At 44.8% G+C, this 14,147-nt stretch overlaps 1 protein-coding gene across 3 annotated transcripts in view; it reads left to right on the top strand.

Moving 5' to 3' along the window:
* The first annotated feature begins 956 nt into the window (after positions 1 to 956).
* The window catches only part of sash1a (SAM and SH3 domain containing 1a), a 250,806-nt gene continuing 237,615 nt past the window's right edge, over positions 957 to 14,147 (top strand). For all 3 annotated transcript variants that reach the window (XM_083790744.1, XM_083790740.1, XM_083790739.1), the window contains exon 1: positions 957 to 2,578. In XM_083790744.1, the coding sequence (XP_083646870.1) occupies positions 2,066 to 2,578 (513 nt within the window). In that variant the 5' untranslated portion in view covers positions 957 to 2,065. The remainder of the gene's footprint in view (positions 2,579 to 14,147) is intronic.

Genomic DNA, 14,147 nt, shown 5'->3' with positions numbered 1-14,147 from the left:
AGATCTTCATCCCTTCTATGGCAACTGCATGTTGACGTGCATGTTTGCTGTGTGTCTGTGGTTTTTTGGGGCTGTTTTGATATGCTTGTTCTCCACTCCCCCCTGACTGCCTGTGTTTGTTGTTCCCTACCCTGCTGCATGTCATAATGGGCCAAGGCAAATCACTTGCAGCAGGGGCTGCAGCGGTGATTGTTCCAAACTGACCCCTAACAAGCTGTCGGCTCACATTTTACGAAGCATGCATCAGTGCTGACGAGCCTGACGCGGCGTTTGGACAGAGAGGACAGGTCTCATTCAAGACTACATGTCCCAGTCGCATCCTATGTGTTTGTGTTCCATAGCTATACAGCCAAGCCTACATGAGCCATAAGCATGGTGTCCTGTGGGTTCCACTGTCTGTTATACTAGGCTGGAGAATGCCGTTTGGTCTGCATGCAGTGCTTGATCTGAAAGAACTTACAAAAAAGAGAAAACTGACAAATGCATGTTATATGTTGTACACTAGAGCATGATTAATACTACATTTTGATTAAATGAAAGCGTATTGTATAAGATATTATTCAACCATACTATGGTTTTAGGTTACCTTTGCAGGGCATGGCATTATAATTCGTTTTTATTCTCCCAACACAGGCGAGACATAAATAATGGATACATCCCACTATTATAACAAATTCCAATCAACAAAGGAAAGTGATCAAGTAATTATCGAGTAATTTAGCGTGCACTGCAATTACCCATTACATCAGCCCCACTGTGCTCTCTTTCCTTTCAGTACCCCAGTCGGCACATAGAGGGAGCGAGTGAGCGGTGAGAAATGAACCCATGGAATTGCTGAATGAGTGAGATAGTGAGGGAGAGAGAGAGACCGAGAGACCGAGAGAGAGGGGGAGAGAGAGAGAGAGAGAGAGAGAGAGAGAGAGAGAGAGAGAGAGAGAGAGAGAGAGAGAGAGAGATAGAGCCGCTGAGAGCAACATCACACCGAAGGAGCGAGAACGAGGCGGAACGTGAAACAAATCAGCAACCAGGCTGCTCATTTGAGGTGTGTGACACTTTTGCGCTCTCGTTATCATCCGCTCTCGCGCCTCTGGTTCCCGATCAACTTTTGTCTGTGAGTCGGAACCGGCAGATCGTACGTGCGCCCTATAGGCTGCGTGTGACAAGTTGTACCAAAAAAAAGAAAGAAAGGCGAAAAGGAATTTCATCACTATTTTTAAAACGGAGCTCTTGGATTTGTGGGCGTGGATGGCAGAGGGACAGTTACGCACGGTGGTGAACGTTGCATGTGTTGGCTGTGTGGATGCGGTGCACTGCTGTGCTTGTGCCGGGTTGGACAACTCGTAGACGGCGCGGCTGGAAGCGGCGCTGTGCGGTCTGGTCTCTGTCGTTGCCCGTGCCAACAGCAACCGGCTTTTTAACTCCCTGCTTTGGATCTCGCTAATTCAACAAACCCGATTATTGCGGTGTGGAAAATAAATAGGATAACGTTTGGGAATGCTTTAGAGGCGCAACGTGTGTTTGTTTGCTGTGCGTAAACGGAACACTTTAGCTGATTAAAACGGCTAAAACCAACCGAGTGGTTGTTCACACGACCATTCATTTCCGAGGAGACTGTTGTTTAACAGCACATGCTATGTCAATGTGGGCGATGAGCATCGATGACCAGTTGACATCCGGGATTTGAAAGCTGTCTCCACTGGAATTGAAGTAATCTCCTTCATTTGTAAATATTGACAGGTGTCACATCGACTGAGTAGCACTAATCTTTTAACTATATCTCCCCGGTAATGCTTATATATTACATGCAACTCGGACATAAGCAAATGAACATTGAGGTTTGGAAACCAGACCTTTCATGATGGATAATACAAACTCTATTTAACCTGGCTGTTAACCATTCGCTCTTTGGACATTTATTTGTTTACCCCAATACTAAAAGTGCTTTAAAGCTTGGGGGGTAAAGCTTTATAATGCGATTCAAAGGTCGAATGGGAGAGTAATCCTCACTTTAGTGAAGTGTTCCCGAGTCCCATTCCGTTCCGAATCACACTGAGAACAGGGCAACATGACAAGCAGCGGACCTGTCATCGTCTTCGAGTGGCTGAAGACCCTTCAGCTCGCCCAGTATGTAGAGGCTTTCGTGGATAATGGCTATGACGACCTTGAAGTTTGCAAACAAATCGGAGACCCCGACCTGGACGCCATCGGCGTCTACATACCTCACCACCGGCAGAGGGTCCATGACGCGGTCAAGAGGCTGAAAGATGAAGATAAAGACACCGCCAGTGGACTCTACTTCACGCTGGAACCGATGCCCCCCGCGTCCGAGATCTATGCCAGTCACATGGTGGACCAGTACGAGTCCAAACTCCGGGGCTCGAAGTCCTGGACCGAACCTAACGGCGAAAGAGTCCATGGGCGCAACGGCGGGTACGTGCAGGGCGCGCAGTCTAGGAACCTGACGCTGGGCAACCGCAGAGAGCTGGTGGTCTATCCCAAGCTGAAGCTGAAGATCATGATTAGGGATAAACTCATCCGAGATGGCATCAACCTCGCCCGGCCGCCCTACTCTAACAAGGTAAGAAGTTGAACAATAAGTGCCATATGGGCAATTATCATTTCCACAGGAAACTTGGAAAAGAATGTTTCATCATTCTTTACCAAATAAATATGATCAAAGGGACCCCCCTCTTCAACCTGTCCTGTACCAAAAGTTACATGCACCCATACATGTAATTCAGTGCATAATGCAGGAATATTAACGTTGCACCGATGTGCTTTGCATCACGTGCGTCAGGTAAAAGCAGAGAGCTATAGGTAGTCCTTAGCGTGGTCCTTATTGGATGCTGCACAAGTCAAGTGTGGAATAGAGGGCTGTCATGGTGACTGATAAGTCTGATGATGCTGACGCTCGTCTAGACGTCTAGATCAATGAGCAGGAGGCAGAGCTGAGAGACTGATGCATTTTCACTTAGGTCTGATTTCCCGTAGAGAAAATGATTTACAGATAGATGAATAAGTCTCATGAGCCTTATAGCCCCCCCACACAGTACACACCTGGGTATGTCAGGTCAGGTGAACATTCTGCGAGAATAGCATCTAGATCTACAAGCTCACTTTGTGTTGTGAGCTTGTAGACTGGCTATTTGACGGAAGTATACGTTTTAAGTGGCTGATCTTGCCTAACCTGTCAGTGCCTTACCTCGGTTCTCCTGGCATAATGACAGCTCGTGGGTGGATCCACCTCGCCCGTGGCGTGAGTGAGCACATCAGGGCCAGGCTGTTTGCTGTGATGAATGGGCAATGGGCTATATCGATTGCAAGGGGTTTAAATGAATGCCCGGCAGGGTTTGGCTGTTGAAGTGCTCGTGTGGAGCCAGCAGTGAGAGTGCCTCTTGTTTTCACAGGGTGATGGTGACCCTTCTGTTCAAGTGTCTGTGTGTGAATCATCATACGCTTGCCAGCTTCTGTGTTCATTTAACTCGGGAGTGTAAAAAATCAAGTCCGTTTGGGCTGCTGCTTGCCCGAGCGTGTGTTTGTGAGCTCAATCAGACACACAATGATGTGCATTTTACTGTAAATTGTGAAACTCACTTCACTACACTAATGGTTATTAATATTATTAATATATTAATATTATTAAGGCTATTCCAAACCTTGATACATTTTAGCCTAGCTCATATGCAACGGGATTTCCAAATTGTGATATTCACACGAAGCCCACTCTAAATTCTAATTCCTCCTCCATTGTAGTTGTTGCCATAAATGGGAATGCCACAGAGATTTGAGATTTGTAAGGGATTATCCGCTAACTTGGGACTGAAAACAAAGTGTTGGTTGCGGAGGGTTACACTACCCCTTCCTTTGAAGGCTGTATTTATTTAGAGCTGAATGAATCCTCGACATTGAAGCTTTGGAGGGGAATGAGCAGGTCAAGGTCTCTCTCTCCCTTTCTCTCCCTCTCACAGGCCTGCCCTCTACGACAGTGTGTGTGTGTGTGTGTGTGTGTGTGTGTGTGTGTGTGTGTGTGTGTGTGTGTGTGTGTGTGTGTGCGTGCGTGCGTGTGTGTGCGTGTGACCCTGTAGTTTTGAGTTGGCTTCAGCCCAGTGCTTTTCTCCCCAGGAGGAGCGAGTAAAAAGTGTGAGAGCTCAGCAACGGAGCTGTGACCAGCTGGCCTCTGATTGGCCGTGTACCGACTCTCCTCTCTCTGCCCTTGAGACGAGATGTCACCCCCAATTGAGGCATATAGACCAGGGAGGGCGGACCTGGAGCGACAGTGACAGTAGGCAGAGTCAGTCCCAAGAGATTGTGATTATCATTCAAGTTCGCCAATTATCTCCATCTGAACTGTACTGTATGATTACAATCTAGAGTTGTTTGTTTTTTTCATGGCACAGTGTCTTGACAAAATGACAACCCTATCTTCAGTGGCTTTGGCAATGGCTCCTTGGCTTGGACTTATGGCTTGTCTCGTCAGAAACAGTGGGCTGCATTAGCAGTGAGTCAGAGATCGTCTAAAATTTAGACGACAAATTAAAAAGCGCTATATGAATGCACCATTTAGACTCTAAATGGTGCATTCATATAGCGCTTTTTAATTTGATCCAAATTGCTTTATATAGATCTTGTGCTTTACATTCACCCATTCACACACACATTCATACACCGATGGCGGAGGAAACAATGCAAGCCAAGGCACCAAACCTGCTCATCTGGAGCAATTAAGGTCAAGGACACATCAACACTAACTCTGGGGGAGCCCGGGATCAAACTGGGAACCTCACGGTTCCCATCCGTCTGCTCTTTCCTTGAGCCACTGCTGTCTAGTGTTTGTTCTCCTCAGAGATGGCCCATAATCCAACACTTAATTGCGGGAGCAATAAATACCCATGATCCTTATCTAGTCTACAGAGACCCCGTGTCTGACAGTGACAGAGGATATTATTTCTCCTGGATGTTAAACAAATTCTTCCTTTATGGACCTCGCATTTCTTAATCTCTCACAGGGGAATAATACAAGCAGTGAAGACGGCAGATACTTTTTCTTTTTCATATTGTTCTATACAGCCGATGTTCTTTTCAATTTGTACTGTGTAGTGTGTGTGATGTTTCTAAAACCTAGGCAGATTTTGCTGACTCAGGGAGACTTAATGGCAGGCACATTGAGAGAAAGGAGCCATATATGAGCTCAAATTATCTTTTCTTTCTATGTCAGTGTTTTGATGCTTGCCCTGCCAGGCCTACAATTACATCAGATTTACGTTGCTGTGGGAGAGAGGGAGTGTAAACAGTGTTTGGGAGCAGCTCGTCCCTTCACTGGCTTGTGGTGACACTTCTGTCATGCCAAGACAAGGAAAGGGCTTATCCTCCATGTCCTAATTAATCATCCGGTGACATTTCTGCAAGAGCGTTGTTTTTAAGATTTGCACATAATAGCGAGGAAACGGCCACAGAAACAGCCAGTACATAAGGGGAAGCAATGTGGTCAATTTGTCTAGACATTTATCCAGTGTTATTTAGAGATTTGCTGGAGTGGATAGAAGCCTGCCGTTGGAGGTTTCTCTTTACAAATTAGAGGATACACGGCGATGACGAGTATACAGTATGGAAAGAGGTTTAGGTTTTCAACGTTGCACTTCAGTCCAATAGAATTTAAATGTCTTTAACCCATTCAGGCCTGACGTCGAAAAAAAAAAGTTTTCTAAATCATGACAATTTTCTGAAAGATTTGAGGCACATTTTAACGATTTTTCAAAAATAGCAGACCTACAAGTTCATAGTGCGCCACTCGGTGGTGCGCTATGAGCTCGTAGATCTGCTATTTTTCAATAGCTAAATTATAACATAATGTATGTAACCACCAAAAAATGGGTTAAAGTTCACATTCACAGGGCGGCGGTGGCTCAGGGGTGGAGTGGCGGATGGTAACTGCAAGGTTGCCAGTTCGAACCCGGACGTCGAAGTGTCCTTGAGCAAGACACTGAACCCCTAAATGCTCCTGATGTGCTTGTTGGTGCCTTGCATGGGTGAATGTAATGCACAATCTATGTGAATCTTGGATAAAGGCGCTACGTATATAAATGCACCAATTTACCATTTATTCAAACTTCAAGGTGTTTATTTGTCGCTACGGCTCATCATAGCAACATTGCAGGGGGTGAAAGTCTTGCACTCTTGAGATGGGTGGCAGTTTCTGACGGCCTCGATCATTCTAGAGCTTCATTGTTTTTGCTGCGTGTCATGAGGAAGTAGGACCTAAACACGACCATTGTTTGCCTGAGGGCTGATGGGGCCACTTGTCCTTTCACCAGTGGCCTGTTTTGCATTCCCAATTTCCGTCAATTGAAATGGACAGAGAAGGCAAGTGTCCAGCATTGTGCTGATGATGATGATGAGTGGGCGATAAAAAATGTAGTGTCTTGCAGAGAAAGGGAGGATTGTAAATAGATGGGTACATTGTTTTTTGCCAGCCAAACAGAGAGGATGGAGTCGGCAGTCAGTGTTACAGAGGAAAACAAAAGTGGATTGTGACCGCAAGTTCACAACCATTAGGTAACCATTAGGTAACTTAATGTTCCTCATTAAGTTAAGTTTCACTTCAATCATTTGTCCCTGTGGGGGAAATCGTTCTCTGCATTTAACCCATCCTAACTGTTAGGACCAGTATGCTGTGCCCAGGGAGCAGCTCCAGCTCTGAAGCCAGCGCTGTAGACTCGGAGCACTGGCAGGACTGTCCTTATCTTGGATTTCCTTTTGTTGTGTGTGTGTGTGTGTGTGTGTGTGTGTGTGTGTGTGTGTGTGTGTGTGTGTGTGTGTGTGTGTGTGTGTGTGTGTGTGTGTGTGTGTGTGTGTGTGTGTGTGTGTGTGTGTGTGTGTGTGTGTGTGTGTGTGTGTGTGTGTGTGTGTGTGTGTGTGTGTGTGTGTGTGTGTGTGAGATCTGGAGCAGCCTTAGGAAATCCAGGTGATTGCAGGGAGAACTGAAAACTCGCCACACGCAGTACGACCCCAGTCGGGTTTGAAACTACCTTCTCACTGAGGCAACAGTGATATACACATTGATTAACTGTGGAACCATTACAGCCGATACTCTTCTCAGGGCCAGATTTTGCGAGAGTAAAAAAGGTGGGAAAATGTGTAATAGTTGTGACAAATATTAGCAACACAAATCTTGTATGGGAGTCCACTCCTTGGTACCAAATTGATTTGGTGGTCCTTGACTTGAACATGTTTGACAACCACTGGTTTAAACAACATTTAGGAAGGAAGCCCAAATAAACAACTACATTTTAGCAACTTAATAAAAACAAGACCAAAGTCGCTTATAATTAGCAGACATGGCAACACTGGTCCACACACAAAACATACAAATATGTGGCCTGAATCAGTGCTCCCACACAGTAGAGTCACGATGCTGCAAGTTGCAGCCGTGTGCGAGCTTCATTTTCCATCCACCAGCTGTTTAAAAACCAGGAAGTGACTCGATCCTGCTCTAAGCTGCATCTTGCATCTTCGTGACTCTACTGTGTGGGAGTACCCACTACCCAATCTCTCTCACCTGATGAAAGAGTGAAAAGCAGCTGGCGGCCTCTGCCTTCCAGAGATTTGGTGTCCGTCTGGGGTAAGAGAGCGAAGGAAAGGCAGGTTTTAACTGAAGCTGTTATTGGCTTCCTGCAGCAGTGTCAAGGAAAGTTCATCACCTTACACGCGAACCGACTCACTTTGCTTCCTTTTCTAGTCATTTAATTATGATTAATATCCCGGAACTCTCACCTGGCAGGAAATGAGCTTTTTGTCAGAGATGGCCCTTGGTTGGCCTATAATGTACAGAATACCCCAAGACGAATGACCCAAAAAAGGGGGGGAAAAAAGCACTGTAGCGGTTGAGGCCCCTTAAAGCTAAACTGGATCATTGCCAAGTCATAGTGTGGGAAAAAAAGTTGATTCAATTAACTAATTGTAGAGTTCCTGATACGAATATCATGTTCCATTTTTGACACATTGCATTTTTGGGATGTTAACTGAAGTTTCACTTATTCTTGCCTAGTAAAGCCTGGGTAGAAATAATGTGTATTTGCAGAAAGTGACATACTAAAACAGCATTGTGTGTACATTGTGTTACATGTTGTACGCATGTACATCACATTTCTATGTTTTTGTGACTTCCAAAAACTGTAAATCACTGCTCTTATTTCTAAAATATGTAAATCACTCCCTGCTCTTAATTTACAAAATCTGTAAATCACTGCTATTATTTACAAAATCTGTAAATCACCACTCTTATCCCATTATGGCTCTTAATGTAACAAGAAGCTTTTCGTTGAGCCTACTGTATAATACATCTCTGCCAATATCCTCCTCCACCATGTTCCATGCTATAAGCGTGGCATTTTGCCCACAAGGATGCAGGAAATCATTCACAACAGCACATACTTTTCCCTGGTTTCTGTTGAAAGCTCTGCTTGCGCAGTCCTTATGAAGGGCTCCTTAAAGACGTGATCAACAATAGGCTCATAAAGGGGAAGTCATAAAGAAGCATTGTCCTTAAGAGAACAGAGAAAGTCAATTAGCAAAGTGAAGTTGCTGTTTAGTACCCCGATGAAGAGGACGCTCTTTTGCTACAGACTAGTGCTGAAGAGAGCTGGAAGACATTCCAAGGAGGCAATTAACTTTCTTTAGATTGCTCTGTGCCGGTTTGAAGGTCCTTCTAAAAATCATTGGTGTTTTAAAGCGTGGTTGCTGCAGTGCTAGTACCAAGGCTTCTATGTTTCCAGACAAGTTACTGTTTACAACAGTTTGCTCTTTTCTAAAGTTTACAACAGTAACGTGCTGCTGTCACAATGACCTTTGACCACACTAACCCCTGGCGTCCCTATTTTGGGCATGTCCATTACAGGTCAACATTTTCAAAATATGGGAAATCACAGACGCATTGTGGGCTTGTAGATCGGCTATTTTCACTAATTGACCTATAGCTAAGCCCCTCCCCAAACTGCTATGGTCCAATCACAGCTAGGCATAACATGGGTTAGAGTTAGACAAACCTCCACCAATAGTTTTCCTATAGTATATGATAAAACATTGTTTAAAAAAAGAAATGTCATGCACATTTTCAGGGCATATGACAGGCCTTGTTGACGGATTTGGAAGAGATTTTGAAGGTCTGGTTCCAAAAATGAGTATTTACTATTTAATGTGTAAAATCCATGACATTTACATTGGAATGAATGAGCCCGGCTGTAAAGTGTCCAAGTGGGAGTGTCTAAGTGGGAGAGGGTGGGGCTTAGCAATACGTGAATTGTCGTATGGCGAAGTATATAATCAGGCTTAAGTGGTTAACTCCACACTGGAATGTGGAAGCGGCCCTTCAAAATAACAGTTGAAAGACACAGTCGATCAGTTAGTTAACCGTTTTCTTTTATCTGGTGCGTTTCTGGCTTAAGCCTTTTGTCAGAGCAAGTTTAAACGAGTACACATAGTCGTATGGTCTCCACAGTATTTTACCCGGCACTTGGTACTAAAACACAGGGGTGAGGTGTTGTGATGGTCATGTCAAAGAAACAAGACCACACACACCCCTCTGGGCTCCTCTGTGGGAGTGCTGGATCGCTCTATGTCACATTTACATTCTGGATGCGCGCCGCCTCTGGTGCGTGAGCACTTTCCCAGATGCAGAAAAAGAAAAGAAAGAAATGTGCAGAGAATAATTCACAGTCAAGTCAAATTGTACACTTCCCCTGCTGCTAATATGAAAACAGTATCTGGGAATGGACCCACTACAGTGCTTCTTTGAGAATGATCAGCTAGGGCTCACTTTAATTTTTATTTTTTTATGTATCGTTGAGGATATTCAAGCCTTGTTATAATTTAGCTATTGAAAAATAGCAGATCTACAAGCTCATAGCGCCACCGAGTGGCGCGCTACGAGCTTGTAGTTCTGCTATTTTTTAAAAATCGTGAAAATGTGGCGCAAATTTGGAATATACTTTTTCAGAACAAACGTTTTTAACACAAATCTTTGCTTCTGGGGAGGTCCCTGGAACAACATATTTTCATACTGTATGTGGGTCGGAGGCCAATTACAGATCATTTCTGGGGGTCCTTGACATGAGATATTGAGTGATATAGGCCTAGAAACAGGTATTTCAGAAAACTGTCAGGATTTAGAAGATTTTTTTTCAGGCCTAAATGGGTTAATGCACTTTTCCCAGCTTTATTTTGAGTCATCTAAAAGGCATCAGTAGTACGGTACTTCTTTGGAAGGCTCATTCATGCTGTGTGCGAATGAGGATGTGTGTCGGTCTGTCCGTACCTCAGACATGACCACCCTTCTCCCGGGAGCATGTGCAAATGTGGGAAAGTAGCGTTAACACTCCGTTTTACAGCTGGCCTTCTCGTTTCAGAGGGACGGGGCAAGAGGGATCCCTTTCCTACTGTGATCGAATTTGCTTTTATGTGACGCTGCGTGGGTGGAAGCTGATGTTTCAAAGATCTAAGATTTATACGGTTAGGCTTCAGTGATGGGCCTCCATTCATTTATGAGTCATCGAACGGTGATTATTTCAACATTTTAGTCGTGTTTGCAACTTTGCGTTGAGAAGCTGAATTGAAGCTATTGGCCATGCTAATGAGTAATGACTCTAGTACCTATAGCCTTTGGTGATACGCTGTATTTGACTAGCACATGTGAGCTATAGGCATATCGCTGTCGGTTGTGCGGTCATGGCAACACCTTTAAATAAAGCCGGCTATGTAGTCACCGTGGCCATTCCGTTTTCCACTGTGTACTATGGAATAGGCCGCGATGACACACATTCATGACAGATACATTATCAGAGCTATTCTGGTCCCCGGCCTTCAGCTGCGCCTAGACGGCCTGTCTACATGGCCACATGGTGTGCCGTCACTGTCCGGCAGAGCCCTTGTATCTCCATAGTCCATTTTAAAAATAAATGATTCATAAACTAATGCCCTATTTTATACTTTGTCGGATGACAATGTTGAGCAAGCGTAGCCGATCTGCACGCTCACAATCCATTGCGTCACAACACATTGTGAGCTTGTAGATGTGTTGTTTTCGCTATTAAAACGTTGAAAATGTTCACCTACATGCCCCAAAACAGGTATGCCAGGTTTAACGTGGTTAATTCTGTCTGTGGGTTTTTATAAATATGATCCAGTCTAAAGGATTAACAAGAGCTTATGATGAAATCGTAACTACTTTGGAACTCCAAATCTCTATTTCCTAAAGAGTAAAAGTAATAGGTTTTGGACATACGAGGTTTCCACTCGACAGCGGTGGTGTGCTTCAGGGACTACCACAGCCGCGCCGCTGCAACGACTACTACAGGCTGTATATCATCAACAACAAAGCATAACTCTCTCTGTCAACTAGCTTTTAAAGGTCATAAAGAACGGAAAACGAAATGGTTCTTTTTTTTCGTACATGATTGGAAACTTGTCCACGGGGTATTTATGTTGTACGTTTAAAGGTGGAAAGGTTACGGAGCAGCTATAATTGTAGCTAATGCGCCATTTTCTACCTTTTGCTTTCTTTCACAGGGCACGATAGAGCAGTGGTTCCCAAACCTTTTCATGTGAAGGACCCCCAAATTGACACTAATCTAGCCCGCGGACCCCCATTTAATGGCATTTCTATCTCTGAGACCCCAATTTATATTGTAAATCAATGTTAATTTAACTCATAAGGGTCCATTTGGTTCCAGTCATTTAGCTGGGGACCCCCTGGAAGTTTGGAACTCCCTCAAGGACCCCCGGGGGTCCCTGGACCCCACTTTGAGAACCACTGCGATAGAGCGTCCCTGAATAGGGATCGTACATTACGTATGAGTTTTTATTGCAGCGGTGAATTATAGTTGTGAGGTATGTTGAGGGGGGGGTGGGGTGGTGGTGGTGGTGGTGGGGGGGGGGGGGTGAAAGAAGCTCCCTTGCTTGCTCTGTGTTCCTGAATTAGAGCCTTCAAATTCTAGACTCCATTTCATGGTTCTTTGCACCGGAGGCAGATTCCTTGAGAGCAGCAGCAGCAGCGGCGGACTACAGAAAGTAGATTTTCATTCACGGCTGAAAACACATTTGTTTTCACACATTTCTTCCCCACCACTGACTCGTCAAATTCAATAAACATGTTCACTGTGTTTCAGTGAGCGGAAGAAAACAAACAACAACAAAAAAAACTCACTGCCATAATTACAGTCGGTACATATGTGCAGTAATGACTCCCTGTTCTCTCTGAACAGTGGAAAATAAAGCAATCAAGTGTCCCTACAGGATGGAGAGTGACAAGAGAGCATCTGTCTGTGTCAGTATCCAGATTGTTTACACACACACACACACACACACACACACACACACACACACACACACACACACACACACACACACACACACTTTAACCATTTATTTATGTCCACACAGGATATGCATACAAGGACACATTAGAGTTACATCTGCAAAATCATGGTATGTGTTTTCATGATACAATAGGCATGTCACTCAGTACTCTATGGGTATAAGTAACAGCGTCTCCACCATATACTGTATATGACGGCTGCCAATTATAGCAGATACTTTACCAGCCCTTTTGCCTCCTTTTGGGCATCCCAAGTTGTTGGAACTCTCTAACAACCAGTCTGTGCGTATTCCCTAGGCTGCCAAATATAAAGACAAATAGTCTGCACCTATAGCCCAGCTCTGAGATGTTATGTAGAAGTGGTTGGTATTTTATGACCTTGGTCTTAAAGGCTTCCTCTAGGCTATAGTCAAAGGTGCAGGCTATCTCTAATACAGACACTTCTCTGGACTCTTCATCAACCACAACAATATCTGGTGTAGCTCTGAGATATCACAGAGGTGGAACATGGATGGGATAACCCTGGAATGTTTGTACATTCTCACTGTCCTTTGCTATGAGTTCCACTATTCTATCATGGCGTGCTATGTGCATTCCTATATGCATAACATCCATTCAATATGTGTAACAGTGTTTCAGTGATCTGTTCTGTGGCGTGGTGCAAGCAAGCAATGAGGGACCTGAGTGGTGGGGAACCAGATGGAAAGATTGGGTCTGGTGGGAAGGATTTATAATCTGGCCTTAACTGTGAATGTGATAATGTCCTCATTGAGTGCAGTGTTCTTAATGAATGCGTGTGAGACGGAGTGATCAGCATAGGGAAGACATGCAAGCTTCCCTTGGAGTTTCAGTCCAGTCCAGTGTTGTTGTTGTTGGTGCACACACACACACACACACACACACACACACACACACACACACACACACACACACACTGTATCTCTCCATCTATAGTACTAGACCTGTACGTGCCCGTCGGCCACCCCGTTGTCAACTTGTCATAGCACAGGTTTTAACTGTCTGTCTGTGTCCCACCCCTGTGACTGAAGAGGGCAAACTGACTGACTGTGACAAGTGGAATGGTTAAGTAATCAATTGTCAGGTGTGGGGGGCTGAGGCAGAGGCTAGAAATTGCACAGGTGATGGGACTTGGTCTCATTAGGCCCACTGGCAGAGCCTGACCAGAGCCTTTTGTGGTGGTTCTGGACAACCGTGGGTCCGACCGACTCGATACCGGGCACTGCACTCCCTGTGGTGGTGTGGAACGCATGTGTCGAATTTGAAGTCGGCGGGGCGAACGGTTCTCGAGTTACGTGCATTACACACTCACAGAGACGTGGTGCATTTATAGTAGGATGTCTCTTTCAACACACAACACACGGCCTCTCTCCTATCCAATTATCGGGAAATCACTGGACTATACCTTGAAACGAGGGGTCAGACAATATTGTACATACGGTACATACAGATGTCCAAACGTTTGTGTTTTTCTTGAGTGTGGTCATGCATGCATTAGCCATTGTCCGAGTGGACAGGTCTGTTCTTACACCCACACATGTAAACAGCAAACAGGGTCACGTGCTAACAGGTCCCTAGCAAAGGTTTCCATGGAGACCACTAGGACGGTATATTTTTAAATGAGATCCTATGTTTGCCCTGATGTCTGAGATCGTGCTCAATGGTTTGTGGGTCACTTAGATGTGACTTTCATGGGGTTAAATGTGTGTCAAAACGCATTAATGTTGCTTGCATGACTGACACGTGTAGAAATATACGTCCA

The sequence above is a fragment of the Protomyctophum parallelum genome (genome assembly GCF_964188405.1).
Source record: "Protomyctophum parallelum genome assembly, chromosome: 19".
NCBI lineage: Eukaryota > Metazoa > Chordata > Actinopteri > Myctophiformes > Myctophidae > Protomyctophum > Protomyctophum parallelum.
Note: the sequence above shows the minus strand (reverse complement) of the source record. Positions and strands in the feature narration are given on the sequence as shown.